At 40.1% G+C, this 24,380-nt stretch overlaps 3 protein-coding genes across 3 annotated transcripts; all 3 read right to left on the bottom strand.

Moving 5' to 3' along the window:
* Window positions 1-1,370: 1,370 nt before the first annotated feature.
* LOC141902211 (somatostatin receptor type 1-like) lies at window positions 1,371-2,027 on the bottom strand. The gene has a single exon (XM_074789852.1). It carries the CDS (start codon window positions 2,025-2,027, stop codon window positions 1,371-1,373), a length of 657 nt encoding a protein of 218 aa, XP_074645953.1.
* Window positions 2,028-7,839: 5,812 nt separating this feature from the next.
* On the bottom strand, window positions 7,840-8,805 carry LOC141902210 (QRFP-like peptide receptor). The gene has a single exon (XM_074789851.1). It carries the CDS (start codon window positions 8,803-8,805, stop codon window positions 7,840-7,842), a length of 966 nt encoding a protein of 321 aa, XP_074645952.1.
* Window positions 8,806-15,040: 6,235 nt separating this feature from the next.
* Window positions 15,041-24,247, bottom strand: LOC141901314 (translocon-associated protein subunit alpha-like). Its single transcript, XM_074788473.1, has 8 exons — window positions 24,087-24,247; window positions 23,286-23,519; window positions 21,397-21,524; window positions 20,393-20,524; window positions 19,758-19,837; window positions 19,082-19,160; window positions 17,164-17,266; window positions 15,041-16,387 (listed from the first exon to the last, which is right to left on the bottom strand). The coding sequence occupies exons 1-8, from the start codon at window positions 24,160-24,162 to the stop codon at window positions 16,305-16,307; spliced, it is 915 nt and encodes a 304-aa protein (XP_074644574.1). The 5' UTR covers window positions 24,163-24,247; the 3' UTR covers window positions 15,041-16,304.
* Window positions 24,248-24,380: the final 133 nt, after the last annotated feature.

The following is a 24,380-nucleotide window of genomic DNA, read 5'->3' as shown; positions in this document are numbered from 1 at the left end:
ATTCGATTGTGCGCGCGTCGACGATGTAGCGTATCGATTGAATCGCCGATTTTTGCATAATAGAATAGGCGGAATCAATACGACGACTATCAAATTTAAAATAAACTCATAATAAGACTGTCCAATGACTGGGAAATGAGAAAGCAAATCCTACAAAATGGCTCACGAATATTCGAGCAGATTAATTGACCGGTTTGTCTGTGTCGTATAATCGAATATGCCCTTACATTGATTGGCTGCGGCAGATTTCTTAAAAATCGCCACAAATTCGTCGATTTCTCTTAAAATCAACGAAACTTTCAAAATTCCATTTCCAACAGATTTTAGCCGCATGATCAAGCTACATCTTGCACATGAATATAGTGGATTGCATGACGTACGTGTTCAAGTTACAACCTCATTTGTAAGCAAAATTTCGATTTTTGGATCCGATTACAACATCCCGAGATGAAAACCGATTAAACGTATACTTACTGAGAGTTTTTTCCAAAGAAAATAAAGGAAAATCTTTTATTAAAAATACATCATCGTTATACAAAAAAAAAACAATTCAGATGGTTTTCCTCGATGTATATGTATTATATATTTCAAACTTCACTTTCAAAAATTTTTAGAAACAAGTAGTCTATACAGGTAGGCTATACAGTTCCACAGCGATCTTAGAATATAAAGAACCATATAATGTACGTTTATGTCAGCTGAGCAAGGATAATAAACTTAGCATACTGTTAACTCCTCAGATTAGATTGTTGATTGTTAGATTGTTATACATATGGTTACTCGGGGATTGATGGCTGGGTGATTGGATGAATGGAAATCTTATTTTTATTTCACCGAATCGAACAGATTACCGGATCAAGGCGGAGTCTACTCCATCTTTGTTAGATAACCATGATTGCTATATAGTCATTAGATACGTAACTATAAGTGTTATAGTCATTAGATAACTATAATTGTTATAGTCATATTAACTATGATAAGTTATAATGATGACTTTAATGATCATAAGATAAATGTAATTATTATAATGGGTTGATATAAAGTTAGTAACTAGTAGTAAGTCAGTTTAGTTGTTCATTAAGTCAGTTTAGTTGTTCATTATGCCAATTGTTTAAGACTTCAAACGATTAACATACAGTCATAGAGAATACATACAAAAATAGAATAATACCGAACGTAGATATTCATATCTATCAAGGGGCAGATTTAGAGGGGTCCGGACCCCGCTCCCCACCTAAATTGAAGGCCCCTACAAATGTCTACCCCAAATAAATCATAAGTACATATTATGTGCACGTTGTAAAAAGTTCACTTCTATACAATTCGAAGCAGTAAAACAAGTTTGAGTTTTTATGTAAGATATAATGGTCTCACATTAATGTCCGTACATTAGTTTGAGGGTGAGCGATAGTCTCGATTTGGGCGGCTTGCTGCTGCTGCAGCCGATTCTGCAGACGACGTTTCAAATAACACAGAACCGATGAATACGCTTTCTTGAAATCAGGATTGAATATCGTATAGATAATCGGGTTGACCAACGAATTGAGGAACAGGATGATATATACAATATACCTCGTGGATAGAAGAGTGTCGCTCGGGCCGTGGAAATGTATGTACCATATGACTACTAGATACGGCATCCAGCAGATCGTGAACGACAAGAAAACCATAACCGAAATTCTGATCGTGTTCCTCAGTCGTGTCATGGTGTATTGCGTAATACCAGAGCGTATCGCGGGAGCTATCTGCCGGTTTCTCTTCCACACTAAAAGCTGAATGATGTCCACGTGAAGAATCAACAACATAATTACCATTAGAACAAGTATGAACGTAAAAGTCGCAATATAGCCCGTTCCGCCGATCTTGAATGTGTGGCAGCAATCTGCGCCTTCTAGAAATCCCGATTTAACCAACCAAAAACAACGCAGCGCCGTGAACAGCACAGACATCGTCCATCCGCCACAAATACTGATGTACGTGGGAAATCTGGCGTGTTGTTTGTGTTTGATCGGGTACTTGACGGCCATATGTCTGTTTATACCGATTAGCACCACGTGGACCGAAGATGATATTACAGAAAGTGTCCCAACTAGATTCAACAAAAAACAAAACGGTACGTTACTTGAGGAGGAATGGATGATACCATCAACAGTGGCCAACAACATGTACACACCGGCCGTAAGATCGGCGCCTGCCATACTGACCAGTAAATAGGTGAAATTCGTGCGCAAATTCGGCTTCGTAAGGACACAAAATATCAAAATACCACTGCCGAAAAGTATGACCAGTGAAATGATCCCTTGTAATATCATATTGCAAATTGTAGTATTTTCGGTAGTGCATGTAGTTGAAACGTTAAAATCCATCGCGAATGCCGCAGATAGAAACTTTATGTGCGTTTTGGTTTAAATTTCTGCGAGCAATGAGTCGCTGCACAATCTGATACGTACCACCTTTAATAAACGCCCACGTTCATTGTTTTCGAGCTCCCATCAACACTTTTGATACCTGTTACAGACCTGTCGGAAGGAAAAGTGCAGTGTGGTAGCCCAAAATTTCATAAAAGGAAGAGCCCTCACCCAGAAGATTTTTCGATCTTATAAGCCAGGATATTTCATTTTGAGCTACTCCAGAATGGAATTCTCACCTGTAAAATAAACTACTTTTTCAAGTGATCAACATTGAATTATCCAGAATTTTTTCCAAACTCGGGCGGTGTTCAATGTCTATAACAAAAATGTTCGCAGTAGTTTTCATATCTAGATTTTCTGCTACGTATATCTTTATGCACATGGATCATCATAACGTTGAACCAAGGTCGCGTGGTAAGTGCGTGACGTAGCTGCGACGCCGGCAATTTATAGCGGGAAGCGGCCATACGGCTATCTGAGCAGAAAAACGAGTTGTTAATGAACTAAAAACCTCGGGACCCAATAAGTGGGGCGGCCCTCCCCTTCCGACGGCCTTGGGTAACTGCTGCCAGTTAGTTAATTTGGGATAAACTGCACCGGTGAAATAATTTCTTCCCGAGAAAACCCGTTCGTTTTAACTTCACCATCTCGAAATAATCCCGGAAAATATTTCCCCTGTGAAAAATCATTTATTCCGACTTAGCTAACTCGCAATTAACGTTGGAAATCACTCGAAACTTTTTCAAACGGGTCCCCGGGACGTAGCATACGCATTGTCGAAGAGGGTTTACCTGACGCATAGATAACTCTGGATCCGGTACCACCGGTAATTTTGAACCCCGTTCAAGATAAGGGTTGGATCCAGTTCCACAGTTTTATGGGCTTAATTTGTCGTCTCGGGTCCAGAACCATAATTGTGTGGGTTTACTTTGATTCCACAGCAGTGCAAGGGTTCAATTCAATTGTGGATTCAGTTCCACAATAGTGAGGGTTGAATTTAATTTTGGACCCAATCGTGGATCAATGAATCATTTAAAATTGAATTTCACTGAATTGACTCAGTATGACCACTATCTCAGCAATATTTTTCATTTCTATATTGCAGACAAAATGCATACATGATATAAAAGCCTGTAGCATTGTTATTTAGATGAAAATTACATTTGCATAATTAGTGCTAATCAAATTATCTAATTATGTGAAAATGGTCATCATCACACTTGGTACAAGATTGAACTGGACTAGAATGGATATGCTGGTATCGTAAATTTTTGAGAATAGATGTCTAATATTCATTCATACCCCCATATATCCTCATTTGAGTAGGAGTGATCTAGATTCATTTTTGCGAAGCTAAGTTAGTCGATTTTAAAGAACTTCTCCCGGATTTCACCGATCTGCATGACCCGAAACAAAGATGATGAAATACCGTATAAGCTCACCCTCAATTGTTCCTAAACATGGTATAACTCATTGAGCATAATGTACCTCCGGATCTATTTCAAAACCAAGGCCATGTGGAACTAGGCCTACAACATAGGCCTGCAGTGCAATATCGTTACGAAGAACTTCAGAATAAAAACATGTTCGTCAACCGATAGTTCGTTACATCCATTATGGAATCATCAAGACGGTCCTATTCCGTCGTTTCAACATCAAATTTGACCGAGGTTTACCAAAAACCACTTTCTTTCAGAAAATGGTTGGCTTATTCTGACTGCACAGTTTCACTGGTCGTATTAACAAAAATTAGGTGATTGATATAAGTCACATAGACACAGAACAATAGCAAATAAAGAATCTTATACTCATCATAGATTAACATTTAGATTAACATTGGCAGAAAGTTTCAAACTTAAGTGCACACACAACTTATTCAGTAGAATCCGCTTAATTCGGATCATTTGGGAACAAACAAAACTCATCCGGTTCACGGGAAATCTGGATTAAGATTCATTTCTTGTATATGGACTGCAACAATATTGTCCAGATAAGACGCAAATCCGGAAGAAGCCGATCAGGATTAAGCGGGTTTGACTCTACTTACAGTTTTGTACCAAAGGTCATAACCTTTTTTTTTCTACGTAAGGGTAAATGAGTAAAACTTAAAACTATCTTAAGCCCTTGGGTTTAGGGGGTTCGAAGAATGAACACTCCCCGCTCATCGACGAAGGTCAAACCTGATGCCGATGGCCTAAAGATAATTTGACCAGTATTTTGAAAATGGTCACTCATTGGCGACACTTTTTGTTAGATTTCTTCCAAACTTACGTACATGATTCGAGGCCGGTCAAATTGCACAGACTGAATGTAGCAGAAATTTCTTCAGTTTTCACGCGCATATAAATCTAAGCCGTTAAATGTTCTTCTTTGCATTTAATTTTCAAAAAAAGTTCCGCGGGAGGACTCCTGGGACTCGACGTATAAAACTTTTCGTGTTTGTTGGTGGATGCACCTTATAAAAAGTCCACTTTCATGTAAATCGAAGCTCCATCTCAGTCAGTAAAACAAGTTTGAGTTTTAGAACGATAACCACACTCAAACGTGGTGAACGGATAATAAGATAAAAACCCACTATCTACAAATTAAAAGAATTTAAAAACCAGAATTTATTTATTCAATCTAAAATATATAAAAGACACGATGTTTCGATCTCACCCTAGACGATGATCTCTAGGTTGAGATCGGGTGACGTCGTTCGTATCTTTTATATATTTTAGATTGAATAAATAAATTCTGGTTTTTAAATTCTTTTAATCGGTAAATAGTGGGATTTTATCTTATTAAGAGTTTTATTGCAAGTTATAATGGCCTCACATTAATGTACGTGCATTCGATGGAAGGTGAGCGATAGTCTCGATTTGGGCGGCTTGCTGCTGCTGCTGCAGCCGATGTTGACGACGATGTTTCAAATAACACAGAACTGACGAATACGCGTTCTTGAAATCGGGATTGAATATCGTATAGATAATCGGGTTGACCGACGAATTGAGGAACAGGATGATAAATACGAGATACCTCGTGGATAGAAGAGTGTCGCTTGGGCCGTGGAGACGTATGTGCCACGCGACTATCAGATACGGCATCCAGCAGATCGTGAACGAAAAGAAAACCATCACGGAAATTTGGATCGTGCTCCTCAGCCGTGTCATGGTGTAGTGCGTAATACCAACGTATCTTGGGCGCTATCAGATCTGTCGGTTTCTCTTCCACACTAATGATATCCACGTGAAGAATCAACAATAAAAGTACCAATAGAGCAAGTAGGAGCGTAAAAGTCGTAATATAGGCCGTTCCGTAAACCTTGAATGTATGACAGCATTCCACGCCTTCTAGAAATCCCGATTCTACCATCAACAAACAACGCACCAACGTGAACAGCATTGGCATCGTCCATCCGACACAAATACTGATGTACGTGTGTAAACTGGCGTGTTTTCTGTGTTTGATCGGGTACTTGACGGCCATATGTCTGTTTATACCGATCAGGACAACGTGAATAGAAGATGATATTATAGAAAGTGTCCCAACTAAATGCAACAAAAAACTAAACGGTACGTTACTTGAAGAGGTATGGATGATACCATCAACAGTGGGCAACAACATGTACACAACGACCGTTAGATCGGCGGCTGCCATACTGACCAGTATATAGGTGAAATTCGTGCGCAAATTCGGCTTCGTAACGACACAAAATATCAAAATACCACTGCCGAAAAGTATGACCAGTGAAATTAACCCTTGTAATATCGTATTGTAAATTGTAATATGTTCGGTAGTGCATGTAGTTGAAACGTTGAAATCCATCGCGAATGCCGCAGATAGAAACTTTATGTGCGTTTCGGTTTAAATTTCTGCGAGCAAAGAGTCGCTACACAAAGTGATACGTACTACACGTAGACTAATTAACGCCCAAGTTCATTGCTTTCGCCAGAGCACCAATCAACACTCTCGGTACATACAGGCCTGTCGGAGGCAGAAGTGCAGTGCGGCGGCCCAAAATCTCAAAACATCTATTTTCACTTTTCCAGCCATAATTATCTACGTGTTTACAAAGGCGCAGAAAAGTCCGCCATGGTTTTGCCTGGTCCCACTCGTACGGATTAAACGGATTAAGAGCAGTTGACTGTATATTATTTATAGCCTAACTGTATCCTCATTCACATGGAATTTTAGGTCTTCGCGAAGACGTAGTAAAGACGTTTCTCAATATATCTAGAAGGTAGAAAAAAACATCAAAGGAAAGGGCACATTTTCTGAGCCTATACTGAGACAAAATTTTTAAAAAGGGCAAATTAACTTTCAGAGAATCCAATATTAAAAAACCACTTTGACTTTGTGTGTGTGTGTGCGTGCGTGCGTGCGTACGTGCGTGTGTGTGTGTGTGTGTTTCTTTAAAAAATCACCATCTTATTCAATAGCTGAATCTGATAGTCTGTCAGGTTTAAAATTTCGTTTCTCTTTTCAACATCATAAGAAGATGACGACTTTGGCAATCCTTATTAGCCTATACAAGTGTTAGTGGATATGAAAACCGTGGTTTATTCAGACTGCACAGTTTTAATGGTCGCTTTACGCGAATTAGAGTTGATTAACGTAATATAGTGACATAGATGAGTAAAATATCCCAAAATATGTGAACGAATCTAAATAATCATTTTAGACTGAAGAAGGGTGGTAGCAACCATCCGAAATATTTCTAATTTTTAAATAAACCTTTTAGATTCGTTCACACATTTTGGGATTTTTTACTCATCGAGTCTTAATTATCACGGATATTGTGATTCTAAACTGATTCATAGTTATATAGAAATACAGAATAATATCAAATAAAGAATTTCATATTCATCATAGATTGACCGTAGATTAACATTGGCAGAAAGTTTTAAATTAAAGTACACACACAGCATACATACAGTTTTGTATCAAAACACACTTTAAGGGTAGAACGAGTAAAACGTAAACTATCAGGTCCGTTATGGGTTCAAGTGGCTCGAAGAATGAACACTCCCCGCTCATCGACGAAGGTCATAAAACCTGATGTTGTTGGTCTAAAGCTAATTTCACCAGTATTTTGAAAACATTCACTAATTGGCGACATTTTTTGTTAGATCTCTGCCAAACAAGATTTGACGTCGGTCAAATTGCAGGAAATGTGGTAACAATTTCTTCCGTGTTCACGCGCATATAAATTTAAGCCGGAAGCCGTGAAATAGTTCTTCTTTGCATCTAATTTTCGGAAAATGTTCTACGGGAGAACTCCTAGGACTCCACTTAAACTTTTAGTCTTTGGTGGGTGCACTTTCATATAATTCTTCGAAGCTCCACCTGAGTCAGTTTAACTAGTTTTTTAAAGTTTTATTTTACGATACAATGGTCTCACAGCAGTAGTCAATACAGTCGATGGAGGGTGAGCGATAGTCTCGATTTAGGCGGCTTGCTGCTGCTGCTGCTGCTGCTGCTGCAGCCGATGTTGACGACGATGTTTCAAATAACACAGAAATGACCAAAACGCTTTCTTGAAATCGGGATTGAATATCGTATAGATAATCGGGTTGACCGACGAATTGAGGAACAGGATGATAAATACGATATACCTCGTGGATAGAAGAGTGTCGCTCGGGCCTTGGAGACGTATGTACCACGCGACCACCAGATACGGCATCCAGCAGATCGTGAACGACAAGAAAACCATAACCGAAATTCTGATCGTGTTCCTCAGTCGTGAAATGGTGTATTGCGTAATACCACCAGAACGTATCGCGGGAGCTATCTGTCGGTTTCTCTTCCACACTAAAAGCCGAATGATGTCCACGTGAAGAATCAACAATAAAAGTACCAATAGAGCAAGTAGGAGGGTAAAAGTGGTAATATAGGCCGTTCCGCCAACCTTGAATGTATGACAGCAATCCGCGCTTTCTAGAAATCCCGATTTTACCATCCACAAACAACGCACCAACGTGATCAGCATTGGTATCGTCCATCCGACACAAATACTGATGTACGTGTATAAACTGGCGTGTTTTCTGTGTTTGATCGGGTACTTGACGGCCATATGTCTGTTTATACCGATCAGGACAACGTGAATAGAAGATGATACAATGGAAAGTGTCCCAACTAGATTCAACAAAAAACAAAGCGGTACGTTATTTGAGGAGGAATGGATGATACCATCAACAGTGGCCAACAACATATACACACCGGCCGTAAGATCGGCGCCTGCCATACTGACCAGTAAATAGGTGAAATTCGTGCGCAAATCCGGCTTCGTAGCGACCAAAATTATCAAAATACCGCTACCGAAAAGTATGACCAGTGAAACGATCCCTTGAAATATCGTATTGTAATCCGTAGTATGTTTGCTAGTGCATGTCGTCGAAACGTTGAAATCCATCGCGAACGCTCCGGATAGAAACCTTACGTGCGTTTTAATTCAGATTTCTGCGAACAATGAGTCGCTGCACAATGTGATACACGTAGACTTATTCACGCCCACGTGTGTAGCTTTCCTCAAATCAACGCTCTTGATACCGGTGTTTCGGACCGTTGGGTTTGTTGGTTGCTTCAGAGCTTTTGGATTTCTTTTCGCTGCTGTGATTCTGAGTATTTGATTATTGGTTTGAGTATTTCCGGGTTTAACATTACGTACGTGCATTTCTGTTCAGTTGGGTTTGTGACTGCGTGGCGGTTTGGTCACTGCAGTGTTTCGTTACATGAAGAAGCGGAATAAATTGTAATCTGGTTGGTTTTCCTCTGTTTCCGTCCAATTTCATTGATTTTTGATAATTACAACAATATTCTGTAAACCTTTATGTTTGAAATTTGTATTGTAGTAAACGGTTATATTCTAATAAGCCAGTAAAAATTGTCCGCCTATTCCGTCGTTGGTTTTTGGATTAAAACGGACCCAATATGTGGGGTGGCCCTCCCTAGCTATAACTGAGAAAAATAGTAGAATGATTTCGCTATATCCGTTTACTTTGAATTATTTGACAGTGCATACAGTTCCACAGTTTTGTGGGTTTAATTTGACAGAGGATACAGTTCCATAGTTTTTGAAAGCTGTTCATTCAACGATGAAACCCGGGAGTGAGTGAATCATTACGCGTCATGACAGGACGGTTGGAAGGAAAAAGTAAGTTTAGCAAATCAGTTTCCAAAATTATTTTAGATTAGTGAATCATAAGCGCTGAATCATTTCGTAACCAAAAACGGGCAGTGAACGGTTATGACGATGGGTTGCTTGGCTCCTTGCCAAAATTGGAAGACCACGAGTGGGAGAATCCGAAGTTTCTTTTCTACAAAAGGGGTCCAGAGTCTTGAGAGAGCATAATTCGATCTAGGATTCCAACAGGTTGTCGCTATCGGATAAGGTACTCACGCCCGAATATGCTGTTATTATCTGGAAGTGCTAATATCATAACGATCTCGGAGTAAAAGTATATTATACCATGGACGTATAAAATCTAGTTTATACGTCCATGATTATACTTACAGTGGGTTCTCGATAAGGTAAATAAAAATGTGTTTATCCGTTTTCCAATATCCGGCATTTCGAATTGCGCACGGACACCCTTCCCTCGCCAGGGACCAATCACTACATTTTATCATTAACGATTAAAGAGGGAATTGTGACCGGTGTATCATTATATGATTGTATACATTTCTATGATTATTTCATTTCTAACGACATTACGGATATACGATGTATTTTCTTTTTGCTTTTGCGGAGAAAAGCAAAATACAGTCTCTGATGGTTTAGCAACACTAATTTTGCAAATCGTAAATTCATGTGTTATTTGTCTCTTGGAATCAGTGTACAAGGACTGAAGAACTACTAACAACGTCGTCATCTCAGTTCAGCCTTTAGTGAGTACCAGATGCTGGTTTAAAGTTGTGCGGTGAAAATATATCTTTAATATCTAAACTATCCAATCTGTATTTTGAACAATTTCAAAGGATTATATTTTTCAGTTATACGGTTAACCAATGCGCATTTCATCATCTTCTATACAACTCTTAACTGCTGTTAAGTGTGCAATTCGGTTGATAATATTACACGGTTCTGTCCTTGGTTTGGGTATGACGTTGTGTCGATAATTTTTGCTTTGGTGACCTGTTCGCTTAAGATATAGAACTGCCGGCTGTGAGATTACTATGTCCACCAAACTTGTCAGTTATCAATTGTATACAATCGGAGTAATTTCTGTGAGTAGTAGTTTGTATTTAAGTACAGTCACACCCAGATATACCGCCCTTCCATATATACCAGCACTCCGCTAGGTTTCCTCAACGTACGTAACATTTGCCTCGAAATCTGAAGAAAACCCCCCGATATAATGCGAAAATTTTCAGTTATGTCTTTTTAGACATATTACCGGGGCGGATCTAAGAAATTTTCAAGTGCCCTAGAAATTGCTTTTCCATTTTCTTTAAATTGTATTGTTTAATGGAGTATGAAAATAAGGTTTATGTTTTCCGATGCGTTTTAAAGGGAGAACCGGGGATGTGAGGGGTAAGGAGCATCTTTTGGTAAGTATAATCGCCGAAAGTAGCGTGTGAAAGTTTCACATGCTACAATCTGTTAACTTGAAAGATCTCGCCACCAACCTAAATGAGACTGGTCTCAACGCAAACAGAGACACTAACACAGTCCTCCTCAACACCACTCTCAAAAGCTTGCAGAACTCGGCGCTGAAAATTGCCGGCCAACCAAAATTTCACCGCAATAACCACCAGAGCAATGATCCTATAGTACTCGGCCTCTTAGAAAAAAACCAAAAAAGCAGCGTCTCCTAAATCTACCAAACCGGCTAGAGTGAAGACTATACAGCCCTGAGGAGAGAGACATCATCTGCTACGACGCATTGCCAAGCATTTGGAAGAAATAACCTTCCAACAAGCCGATAGAATAGCCTATAAAATCTCGTCCACCGATGACTGCCGAAAGATGTTCCGCGCTTCAAATCAGCTGAAAACCATGAGCCCATCATCGCCCCTCAGTACAGGCCACAGACGGAAACTCGATGCGCACAGACAAAGGGAAGACATAAAAACCTGGTTCCACAACCACAGTTTACCGACGACGAAGACAAACCTCTTCCAACCATTCACCGGTGAAGCCGAAGCCCTGCAAACCCCAATCTCTGAAAACGAGGCCAAGACTGCCCTATCCCAGCTCCAAGACGACCGGGCTGCAGGACCAGATAATATCCGCAGTAAACTCTTCTAGCTTTCGAAAGAGGACATCATATCGACCTAGATTGCTGGGACCATCAACATGTCATACGAATAGAACACAATCAAAAGCTGGTTATGGTATATCGATCGCCCTACAAATCAAACAAGCCTTCGGACCGATCGAACTGCTGAATAGCATCAGAAAGGCCCTCATCGTCACACTACCATTGTAGTCATACTCACAGGAACTGCTCAACGTTGTTTTAAACGAGGCTGGACAAAATGGGCATCGACATACATGTCTCGTGCATTTGATACAATCAAGAGAAAATGATGCTAGACATCCTACAACAAGCCGGTTGCAACAGTGATGAACTACGACTGGGTTTCGCTGCCTCTTAGCAAATACATAACAGTATTATAAAGAGTGAGGGTAAACTCAGAAACCTGGAGCTGACTTATCGGTTCACTTCAAGAGAGAGCCTATCGCCAGTTCTCTTCACATGTTACCTTGCTGCAGCCCTGAACTCAGTTAGGACCAACTTTCAACGTGACAACCCTCCAGTGTCCGAGCTAGGAATCCCGATGGAAATGGTTTATGCCGATGATTCAACCCCTTGGCCAGCTTCGACTTGTTGCTGCTGAAGCATTGAAGCGACAGCACAACTTACTCATGAGCGAAACTAAGACAGATTTCACACGTGTGTTCCTTGCAGACAACCGAGAAACCAATGAAGAGAATGAACCGCTTCGTGGCAGATAACCATGGCTCAGAAAGAAATTAATCGGCCCTGTAGCATCGAAGATATCAAACGTCGATGCACACACGGTAACATAGCATTCAAATCATACTGGAAAAAATGTGGAACCGCCGGACCATGATCCCCATCAAGACAAGGCTCCGTCTCTATAACTCCATATGTTGTGATGCTCAACAACTGCAGCAATTGAGCTGCTCAACGAGCTCATCTCCGCTCGACAAGTAAGATGCCTGTCACTGGAACCATCTCCAGATTATTACTGGCCACATGTGGCCCGACAGTCTCATCGAAAATGAACAACCACTCTCTTTTAAAGTTCAATAAGCCAGATGGAACATATTTGGCCACGTCGCACGGGCACAAACAGCACAGCCAAAAGCCCTGGAGTTTGCTATCATCGGAAGCTCCATTAAGTAAAATGCGGGGAAGACACCACACCAACCTCCTAGAGCCGACCTGAGAAGCTGACACTGAAGACCAAACGTCACCTTGAGAGTGGCAGCACAAGAACGGGCAACTCTATTGATGAATGATTGATTGACTCCCTAGCCATGATGATGATGATGATGATGATGATGACAGGACTATGGAAGACCTGGAGGGTCATCGTTATTATTCAATCAGGAATCGCCAATTGTTTGGTTGGGGATACACCAATGCAATCCAAACTTTATTCTTACTTAATTAATTACATACACATCATGTACATGTTACGATGTTCGACATCCACTGATACTAAATTTCCCCATATGCTTTGGTGTATCACGGCCGTTCACTAAATTCAATAGTACCATCACGCAGCAAACCAAAACGTTTCCAAGCCGCCAAAATACTAGTCAAGTGTGGCAGGGTTTCGTACCGTGGCAATCTAGATGCCATCAGGTTCGAATCCTTCCCAAAGAAAATTTTTGAAAATGTTTCGTTTTCTCACTTGTATCCGAGGCATTCTGGACCTGTCAGGTACATGCGTACTTCTAAAAATACATGCATGTTTGTCACGTCTTTACTGAGTACATTGCGGAATACGGCTCGGATCCGCCCCTGTAAAGCTTCTTATTCCCTCGTTTTACAAAGACACCTCGTCGTCGCCATCCAGCTCCAATACAGTCAGCCCCCACCGCCCACATCGGTGTAGAACGATTTTGGCGGTATATCGGGTGTTTTACTATGTACATGTATTTGAATAGAGATGTACGTTATTGAGAAAACCTTGGCGGTATATCGGGGTTCACTTAATATTTCAAAGATCATTTTACTGCATCCAAAGACCGGACAGAAGTTTTGTCCATTATTTCCAGAAATTGACGAAAATAACCATTTTTTAATAGAACTCTCTTAAATTTTTTTCATTTATTTCTTTTCGTTTTTACACAAGTTGGTGGTGGTGGTGGTGGCAGCGGCATTTAAATCTTACACCATTCAAACATTAACCCATTCACACCTATTGACATGAGAAGACAACAAACATGGAATGTTCGAATCATTAAAAACTGTATCCGAGGGACTTCATAACTATAATAACAATCCATGACACACACACACAAACTCATATTGAATGAAATCGGGACAATTCGACCTAATTACAATTTTATGTGAAAATGCTCGACTCCGAAAGTGTGTCAAATATAACAATTCGCATAAGGACTTCGGAGAAATTAATAGCCAGAAAATGGTTTCAGTTCACAATTCAGATAGTTAGGAGTCTATCATAGTCAAAAACATGCTTCGATATGTCTAAGTATTATATGCCTAATTTCAATACGAAAATAGAAGATTCTAAGAATCATTGAGGAGAGTATAAATTAATCAGCGCATTCAACTTGACAGGGTTCCTACAGTACCATCAATATGAAATTTGAGGGGTATTTGACGAGGGTATGATGACCGAATTCGAGGGTCTAGGCGCCTATGAATAACCTTATCGAATTCGACTATATTCCATACTAATTCAATTCTGCGTGACTTTGTTTTGGGCGAAAAAATTCGAGCGTAAACTTTTTTTTCTCCACGAAACCGGGACCCCGACTGTGTATGGTTTTGACGTACGCGCCAGAGTTCACACTAACGCAGAACGGACTGTACAATAAATATACAAATAAATATATTGCACTACATTTAAAAAGAAAAAATATATCTATTCGTCAAGGATCATTTATCTAGGCGAACGCGTTCAGGGTATCGAATATTTCAAGTTTCGTGCGGGGCATCAAGTTCTCGATCTTATCAGAAATGTCCCGACGTTGAACGTAGTGCGACCAAGAGAAACATAAACAAACGTTTAGATACATACACGTCGACCTAAGATAAGAATACAATGGACTGACAGCACGGCCCAGTTCCACAGGTGTAAGCTAGACTTAATTCTCCGTAACTGCCGTAGTCGAATTCCGTTCGCGACCGCCGAGCTGGATTGAAGGTTCGAACGTTTGAAAAATTTAATTAAACCTCGTAGTCGATAACAAGGTTTCCAGCGGTAAGGCCAGGACGAAAAGAACCACTAAGGACTTTTTCCTCGACGCGGTTGCGCTTTTTAGTTCGAACCCTACCGAGCTCAAATCGGTTCATTTCCGATTAAACCTCCGCTCACAACTGTGGAACCGCGTAACACAGATCGCGCAATAAGGATGAAATGGCACTCGAGCACACGACGATGACGCATGATAATAAATGGTTTTTTCTTGTGTATTAAAAAAAAAAAAAAATCCAACCAACAAAAACTTCAACGACCCCTGTTTAAAGTTTCCTCCCTTTCGAAATCGAAGAAAGGCCTTATCATGATAATAATATCATCAGTTCGTAAGACTGTTTGCCGGTTTTTTAACTGTTCGCTACATGATTGCGGGAATAATCCGACTTGGCATCCAGTTTCGATCGCAACTACCGGTATAGAACGGAGCCCAAATTAGTCCAAGTATTAATAAAACTAAGCTAAACTTTAAATTTTGCAGCCTACACCGCTCCCCTAGAGCAGAATATATGCAATATTCATTCAACTACAGTAAACTAACGTCTTACTCGCACAAACCGGGACTGGCAAAATCAGCGCACGAGGCATGCAAATTCTGAGTCTCGGATAGGAAAATGAATTAGCAAGCCAGAAAAATTAATTTCTTTTCGCTCGATTTCATCAAAAATGCCCGAATGAGGCGATGTTTACTGTATTAAGTGTTTTACACCCAGCACCGCGATAAAATAAATAATACCTTTATACAAATACATAGACTCACATGCGGGATATATTGATGAAAATGTTGATGAAAATTTATCTTTTTTCCCCCTTTATATCTTACGATCCCAACACCTTATAATGACACACAGCTTATCGATAATATTCAAACGAAAGAAAGATCGGAATCAGTTCCGCAATTTTAAAGTCCGATCGAAAATGAATTCGTTTCGACTCATTCTGACGAGTTGATTTCTATGTGAGTCCACGACCGCGGAACTAAATTCTCTCAAAGGTTCTTCAGCGCACAAAACATAGCGCGTTGACGGCTGCGAACGCAGTATCGGGATTCGCGAACCAGTTCCACAGACGTTACTTAACTCGATAGAACAGGGTGACCACAATCCGTCCACTTTCGTCGAATTACCAAACTCGAAGATTTAGAAGTTCTCTGATGACGGGCATAGCGAATGTAAAACACACGAGCCACATTAACGCCGTTTCCCTGCGTTAACCAGAGTTTCATCGAATCCTCCATGTTTTCCCTGAGAGAAATCAGTTCCCTGTATTTTCCAGAATTGCGATCACCAGGTAGAACGAAATCGACTCGGCGAGAAGCTGGGCGCAGATAGCCGTTGAAGTTCCTATCGATCCGACTCATCTCTCTTATCTCTCTCTCTCTGTTCATATCCCAATCATTCATAGTTCATACTATAAAACGGTTTAGTCTCGTTCGCGCACGCTCACAGACAGACAGACGTCACACGCAGCATGCCCCTCCTAATATTATTCATCACCGCCGCCAGCCGTGCGTCGCTTCGTTCGTCGCTGATGAGGAGACTGTTTCGGGGAACGCTTTGGCGATTTATCTGTAAACGAAATAAACAAATACCGGTATGATTTATGCGTAATCTACGCGCTTTCCATGGTGTAGTTACTGGGGCATAAAGTCATTCGAATACAGTGGAACCTCATTTTAACAACACCTCGGATATAACGATTTATCGGTTTTTATTAAAAACCTAAATTATAAATAGTCGAAAATAGGAATAATTCAATGATTTTTACACTGGATATAACTGTGAACTATCGGTTACAACATGCACAGATTTTCTGGGATATAACTGTGAACTATCGGTTACAACATGCACAGATTTTCTGGCCCCATGAAGTTCGTTGTAACGAGGTTCCGCTGTACAAATGAATCCAGTTAGCTAAATCTCAATCATGAACTACAGTGGAACGATTCATCACTCTGAATTACACAAATAGAATTCCGTCCCAAATAGGACTATTTCAATAATTATATATCGGATATAAATAATGAACTATCGGTTACGATGTATTGAGTTTCTGGTCCCTGGAGTTTGTTATAACAAGGTTCTGCCGTATAGCACTGGACTCTGGATTGATGCTCATCAGAGGAACCGGGGGCAGGTCTAGCCTACCTTCGCTAGCGCTTGTGGGACTCGTGGATATTAAAGTTCAAAATAACCTAGGATCCTACTTTTTGGGATTCGTGGACAATCAAATTTGATGTCCGCACATATGCAAAGATTGCATCTAGAGGCAGCAAAATTTCAAAATTTTCTGAGAGCGAACCCCCCTACACACTCTGTGGTGCCGTGATTAAATTTCAACTTACTCATTCCGCTGAGAGTTTCTTTCGGTAACCAGCTGTAATCAATACCGGAATCATTCTGCGTTCCCATCTCCACTTTACGTTTAGGTCGCGACAAACGTTTTTTCTGGAAAAAAAGAAAGAACAACCCATAAGCCAGTGATCTACGTAGTCTTATATCAATGATTAAATTGACAGAATTAATGAAAATAAAACGGTTCTGATTAAACGAGAAAATAAAACGGAAAAGAAATGCTACTGTTCTAAATGTAAAACATATCGAATTTTGGGGAACGATTTAAAAAAGATGACTGGATGATGATGATGATGATGATGAAAAGACGGTTCAGGTGGGTAATTGAAGAATGCTTGCTTTTAAAGACCGCAGCTTAAATACCATCGTCGCGCCATAAGACAATCAACCAACACAGACTGATTATCAAGTCCTGTCTAGAACGAAGACATTTTCATTTCAAATTTCAGGAATTCCTTCAGACACAGACTTTCATTGAGGGGAGCCCCCCGGCCATAGTCTGGCGATGGCGACAGTCCGACGACAGTAAAAAGGCAGCACACTTGTAGTGCATCCTCCCTCTGCAGGGACTCGAACCTGATGGCATCGCTACACTCAGCCACGACACGAACCCCTGCATCAGTAGACCGGGTGCGCAGGTACATGCGCAGCTTTCCGAACGAAAAATGGCGGCACCAATCAGATTGCTTGTTGTATAATCGTTGGGGCAAATTTCAAGGAAGAACTATAAATGGGAAAACCCGGGCTAAAATAAAACGGGATTTCTGATTGGCTAAAAATCACATCATCTGAACTGCGCATGTACTGCGCACCCGGTCGATTATGGCAGGGTTTCGTGCCGTGGCAATCTCGATGCCATCAGGTTCAAATCCCTGCCGGGGGAGGATGTAGTAGTGAGATGTACGTAAAATACCAGTGGATGCAGTTCCACAGTTGCAGGAGGGCCAAAACATCGGATATTACTCTCGTGTCGTTTTAGCTTAACATAGGTGGCCGTAGAATTGAACAGGGTCCTGGAATTTCAAAGTAGGGTTCATTATCATGGTTCCCACAGTTAGATGAATTAAAAATTCCCAGGTTTTTCCAAACGGAAATGAACAGATATCATCATGCTACTGTCAACATTTTAGTGGTGACTGGTTGATGAAGGTGATTTTCAAGGGGAATAGCTGAAGAAAATTCCCCCGACAAATACAATACGTGAAATTTAAATGAATTAATTTCCCAAAATATTTCCCTGATATTAGGAAAATCTTTCAAATACGTAAATATTTCCAAACTGGGACCATGTATCGTAGTGTACGGTTGACATTCACTGTGGTATTTAAGCTTTGTTAAAACAACTTCTTTTTGCCCTTCAAGTGACTGACGCCAAAACCGGCGCTAATAGCTACTGAGCGGATTAGGAGCGAATGAATCTTATACCTCTCGGTTAAGCCATAGTTTAATCTCTTTACGCAACTGTCGAAATCATAAAGGGAAACGTTATACACACCAAGAATGATCACAAGTACGAAACTATTCACAGAGAACAATAGGCAGAGGTAAGATTGACGAACTTCGTAGGATTTTCACATCCTAACAATTGGCTTTCCGGACATTTCACATTTTGTTCATGATAAGATAACATAAGCAGTTACCGATCACAATCCGAACGGATCGATATCAAAGATATCTTCAATTTGAACACAGCTATGCGCAGCGACTGAAAACATTTCAACTGCCACTCTTCTCAAATTTTCACGTGGCAAGATTTTTCAGATTCGTCTTAATAATTTTCCAAAGCGTTCAAGCCACAATTCGACCTCCGAGATTAAACGGCCCATCGAAAATCACGGACCATGAATTATCATTTCGCGATTAATGATTCCGAAAACAGATTTTTACGGTTAGTAGCAGTCAACTTACGCTGAATGTAGCCAATACTTGTTGAGCTCCGACCAGTAAAAGAACGCCTACAGCAGCCAGGAAGACGTACAAGAAGAACCTGAAAAAGACGAACATATATAGAGCAATCACAGTAATCGTGCAATTTGCTTTTTTCTTATTAGACCAATGGCTGCAGTGGCATGAAAAATTCAAAACTTAAAACGGTTTCGCAGAAGAGCATGTTAACCGGGTGTAGCATAAGTACAACGAGATGAGTAGGTTTTGGGTACTCATTTGACGCGCGAGGTTTCACTCCTAGTGTTTAGTAGCTTCAACGGGTGAATGAGTATAGTCATTTCAAACACAACAGTATTTATAGGCAGACTGACACTAATTAGAGAGAACTGAGCGAGCAGGGTAATAGTAGTAAGCAGTATCCGTTATGGTACTCTGGTCTCATTAGACCTTGATCACTACTTGCAGAAAGTTTAATACACATATGTTCACAGCTAATCCTTATAGGAATACAAATAAATCGAGTTAAGTTGACAGATTTTAAGTTTGAATTGTTGTCCTCGACATTGAAAATATGAAGCTACCGATAGCAATTTCGACCAAAAATCGGAGTTAACTTTTCTTCGTCAAACTGAACCGAGGAATTAACTTTTCAAAACCCATTGTTCACCAATGTCGAATAATGAAACGTCTCACTTACGTTTCGCCATCTAATCCTTCGTCCAGTTCGATAATTGAAATGGTATCGTTGAATAAAGCGTCTTGATACAAATTGCCATCCTATATAGAATACAAGAATAATCATTCATTATATTCTGCCAAATTTTTTTTTCACTATTTCTTTTATCAGTGGCCTTACATTTTGACATGTACTGCAGTAACACAACTAAACCCGCTGGGTGACTGCAAGTATTACAAGGATGAAAACGGCCCATATTGAAAAAGTCAGAAAATATTTTCAAAAAAAAAAAGAATTCTTTTGGGGAACAAAAATCATTAACTTTTAGCCAAAAAAAAAAACCTACTTCCTTTTGATCAAAAAGTTAATAGTTTGGGCCTGAATTAGAGCCGCTTTTTGAATGAGACGCCATTTTGGTTTCTCAGACTCCACAGTTGTGCTAACAACTGCCGAAAACCGTCTTAATGAGCACTCCAAACTACGGAGCGCTCCGATGTGACGCCCGCGATTTAGGTGATTAAAGCAATTGAGGTGATTTACACTGTTCTCAGGAATAAAGAAAATGTTAGAAAAGGTCAGAAATCCGTCTATGGTCGGGAGATTTTCATCGCTTGGTATTATTTTAATTCATTACTGCGGTTATCGAGAATACTTACGACGTCTTTATAGTTGAGATTGATCGACAATCCGAACGGCCGCGCGGTCAACTGTTCACTGGGAATGAATGCGTACGAGAACGTAGCTTCGCGTTTCGGCGACACGGTCTGGTCGAATCGCGCCGTCGTGAACTGAAACATCATAGATAATTAATTTTCATTCGAAAACGATTCCTGACCCTCGTTTGGTTATCGATGGGGGAAAGAAACCGAAAATTAAGAGCCATACTATAAAGACTAATTAGTCAAAACCGTTACAGAAAAACGCCTACAATCAACCTCTTGTGTAGTTGTCAACGCTTATTATGTTCACGACTTATCTAAATGATCACTTAACCCTTTCAGTGCCGACTAAGTAACACCCTAAGTGCTGGAGATAATTTAAAATTTTCTAGAAATTTCGCCCCAGTGTGTTAGATAATGGGTATACCGCTATAATGTGTCTACACTGCAGAGCGGTGTATCATTAGTTACTAATATTTCACTATGTTTGACAGGTGCTGCCATCTTTCATTAGAAATTAAACTAATTACTAATTACGTTACACAGTGTTGCGGTATACTAGCAATGTCCATCACCGATTAATACAACGCATTGCGGTGTAGATGCACTGAAAGGGTTAAACACTTAGTAAAGTGTAGAATTAAACTCTTAGTAAATTCAGTGGGAAAATATGCTAATCAGGAGCCGAAAATAGTGACCACTTAAACACAACTTCAGCGTGTTTGACTGTAGCGGATCTCACAATTATATCTCCCCAAGAAAAGATGTAACTGTAGCCCGATTTTCCTAGCAATGAATTGGATGTCATTCTCTCAATTTTCTACATTAATTCTAAATCGAATCCTATACAATGCGACACAAATTGTTGCCACCCTTTACAGGTGAAACAGCCAAAAAACATTAAGGACATGACTGTGCATTCACTTTCTTTACTTCTAGTACATATCCTACCCCATCACAAGTTATGTTAATTCCTGATGTTATATGGCACTGTGACTCACGTTTTGGATGTAAAAACTGAAATCTTGCGGGTAACGGAATGACGCCTCCATGTTGTCGATGATGAAATCTTTTTGTCCGTTGTTCGTGAAACCGACCAAAACTCGTACGATAACGCCGGCCGGGAATTCTAGAAAGAATTTTTTGAAAATTACAAATTTACTCGAGATATATCATTGATTAATAACCCCCAATGCCGAAAGTTTTCCATCCTGATGGCCTACCAGCTGCAAGTCATTATCAATCTTTCATAATCTGTATAGGTTTTAATTGAATTGAAGAAGAGAATAGCTTGCCACAAGCAGAATCCTTGTCTCAGTTGCAGCTCGTACCCCATTAGGATAGAGAATAAATTAAAGACTGAACAGCCATGATGAACCGGGTGGTTCCTTACTAGACACAAATTTTTCCTCGCTTGCCACGGTAGCATTACTGTTACCCAATTCGCCTAACATGATCGTCAGCTAATTGCAATTTGTACATGTAAATGTCTCTTAGATGTACCAGTCTCTTTTTTGTGTGTTCAACACACAAGATAACATCAGATAACACACTGTTGTTATGTTATGTTATATCGCATTTTGTAAATTGCATTGTATTGTCGTGTTGCTTCTTTATTAACTTGTCCCATTCCACAAAGCTTTGTACTTACGGAATTAACCCTTTCAGTGCTGACTGATTAATACCCTACAGGGATGATAACAGACCAATGTTGAAAAGGCGGAAACGAGCGCCGTAGGCGCGAAGTAATTACCCTCCCCCAGAAAATTTTTGATTTTCACATCGTCTCAGATCGTTTTTCAGCAGTTTTCCGATTGAAATTTCTCTCAGCAAAGCCAAAAAATCAAACAACATCGTCCATGTTTTACACAACACACTGCTAGTTCCAAGACGGCAGGGACATAATTGATGCAGAGACAACTATAATGTAACTAGTAGGTTCGAATCCCACATTGATCAATCTTCTTGAAAGCGACGATCACTCGCCCACGCAATAGATAATTGAATTAGACTTTATTTTCCAGCATCCTTTATTAATGAACTAATATCAGTACTGATATTACGAACTAATATCAGTACTGATATTACAACAAGCTAGATTTCCATTTAAAAAAACTAAAATTTTCCACATGATTCTATATCGCATTGTCACACCACACACACGTGTTTAAAATATAAGCATGTACGTATTAAAAACACCACTACTTGATGAAAAATCAATAATGTAGATACATATACATATATCCAGACATGCGTCGGCCAAACGACAGAGAAAACTTTGTTAGGATACAAATACCGCTAAATGATCGCATTTAAAAATAGATCGGGAAACGCTTTTATGGTCATGCCAATCTATCCTTACAATGCTGGAAAACCACAGTCATCATCCTAACCCCCCCACCCCCCCCCCATTTTTTCAACGGATATGCATTGATCTGAGAAATGATAAAAATTGATTTAAAAGGCGGAAATCCGCCGATCGGCGGAAAATTATCATCCCTGACCCTATAGTGCTGGAGATTATTTGAAAATTTTTAAAAATTCCACCCTAGAGTGTTGAATAACAGGAATACCACTATAGTGCGTCTACACCCTGGCGCGGTATATTGTTAGTTACTTGTATTTCACTATGTTTGACAAGTGCTGCCATTTTTCAAGAGAGATAATCACTAATTACTAATTACATCAGTGCACCGCAGTGCGGTGTACTAGCAAAATCTATCACTGATTTATACACTGCACTGCGGTGTAAATGCACTGAAAGGGTTAATAAAGATTGTTTTATTTATATGGGCTAGGCATAAAACAAACATTTTTTCTGATCCCTTGAAATTCAGTATTACGACGTAACACCGTAACTAATTCATCTACACGTAAGTAGCTTTCTCACCTATCTTGCCGGTAATCGCCGGTTTGGTGAAGATCAGTTTCGTATCGGCGTCGGGCGACGGTTTCAACGGTTTATCGTCGGATTCCTCTTCGTCTTGAGTCGCCGTTACCGTTCCGGCATCGGCGCCGGCTGCCGCAGCCGGGTCGTCCGTTTCCACGACCGTGTCCTCGTTATCTTCTCCGTCGACGGAATCTTCCGACGCGTCCTGAGCCGTCACCATAAACGAGGGCGAATCTAAAACCAAACGAACATCGGAGATAAAATCAATCAATTCTTTCTTTTGCGTGTATAACTTAGAAGAAGCTACCGGCTGTTTTTAACAGTATTCACTAAAAGATTATATTACAAGGACCCTAAAAATCAAGTCATTTTTGGGTAGGTAGGGATGGGGATAACCGCATCACCTCAATTTTAGACCCTTCCGGCACGGTTTATCTCATTTGGTGGTCCTGGGAACAGATTTTTATCTTATATAGAACCTTAACCCTAATTTCGATGATGTTGATGGAGTCTACAGGCTCTAGGCCTATTAAGTATTAGAGCGGAGCAAACCAAAATTAATTTTTAAGGAACTTTCTAATCATTTAAACTTGGAAACTTGCTTTCACTTTAAAAAACAGAGGCGACTTCAAATCAATTATCAACAATGGTCGGGACTAATATATCCAACCGTAAAAAAGTATATAAAGTGATAATTTCAGATTTTCAGACGTTTTAACACCTATTTCCGGGTGCCACGTATGGTATAGAGGTAACGAATTTAAACACCGAATTTCATTTACGATTATTTCGAGGTTTTACCGTTAGCAGTAAACAGCACCGTGGACGGGAACACCAGTAACAGCACCAACAATAATCTGCCGAAAAATCTTGCCATTTTTGCGTTTGATAACCGAGATGAACGAGGATTCTGATCCAAAACCGGCTTTCAATCCAGCTGGACCTAATAATTAAAACAGGAAGAGGAAGTGAAGCGTCAACACGACGGAGATTGCCGAAGCCCGATCGGTAGTTTCCGGAATTTCAATTCAAACCGAACTTATTGGCGAAATTGAGGAAAATGCCTAACTAAGACCAGGGAGGTCTCCCACCTCC

The sequence above is a fragment of the Tubulanus polymorphus genome, chromosome 3 (assembly GCF_964204645.1).
Source record: "Tubulanus polymorphus chromosome 3, tnTubPoly1.2, whole genome shotgun sequence".
Taxonomy (NCBI): domain Eukaryota; kingdom Metazoa; phylum Nemertea; class Palaeonemertea; order Tubulaniformes; family Tubulanidae; genus Tubulanus; species Tubulanus polymorphus.
This window is presented reverse-complemented; position numbering and strand designations above follow the sequence as displayed.

Coding starts and splice junctions, on each gene's coding strand:
- LOC141902211 (XM_074789852.1), bottom strand. CDS start 2,027: ATGGCCGTCAAGTACCCGATCAAACACAAACAACACGCCAGATTTCCC.
- LOC141902210 (XM_074789851.1), bottom strand. CDS start 8,805: ATGGATTTCAACGTTTCGACGACATGCACTAGCAAACATACTACGGAT.
- LOC141901314 (XM_074788473.1), bottom strand. CDS start 24,162: ATGGCAAGATTTTTCGGCAGATTATTGTTGGTGCTGTTACTGGTGTTC. Junction 19,161..19,757: donor GAAGGATTAGATGGCGAAAC/GTAAGTGAGACG, acceptor CGTCTTTTTCAG/GTTCTTCTTGTACGTCTTCC. Junction 17,267..19,081: donor AAGTATTGGCTACATTCAGC/GTAAGTTGACTG, acceptor CTTTTTTTCCAG/AAAAAACGTTTGTCGCGACC.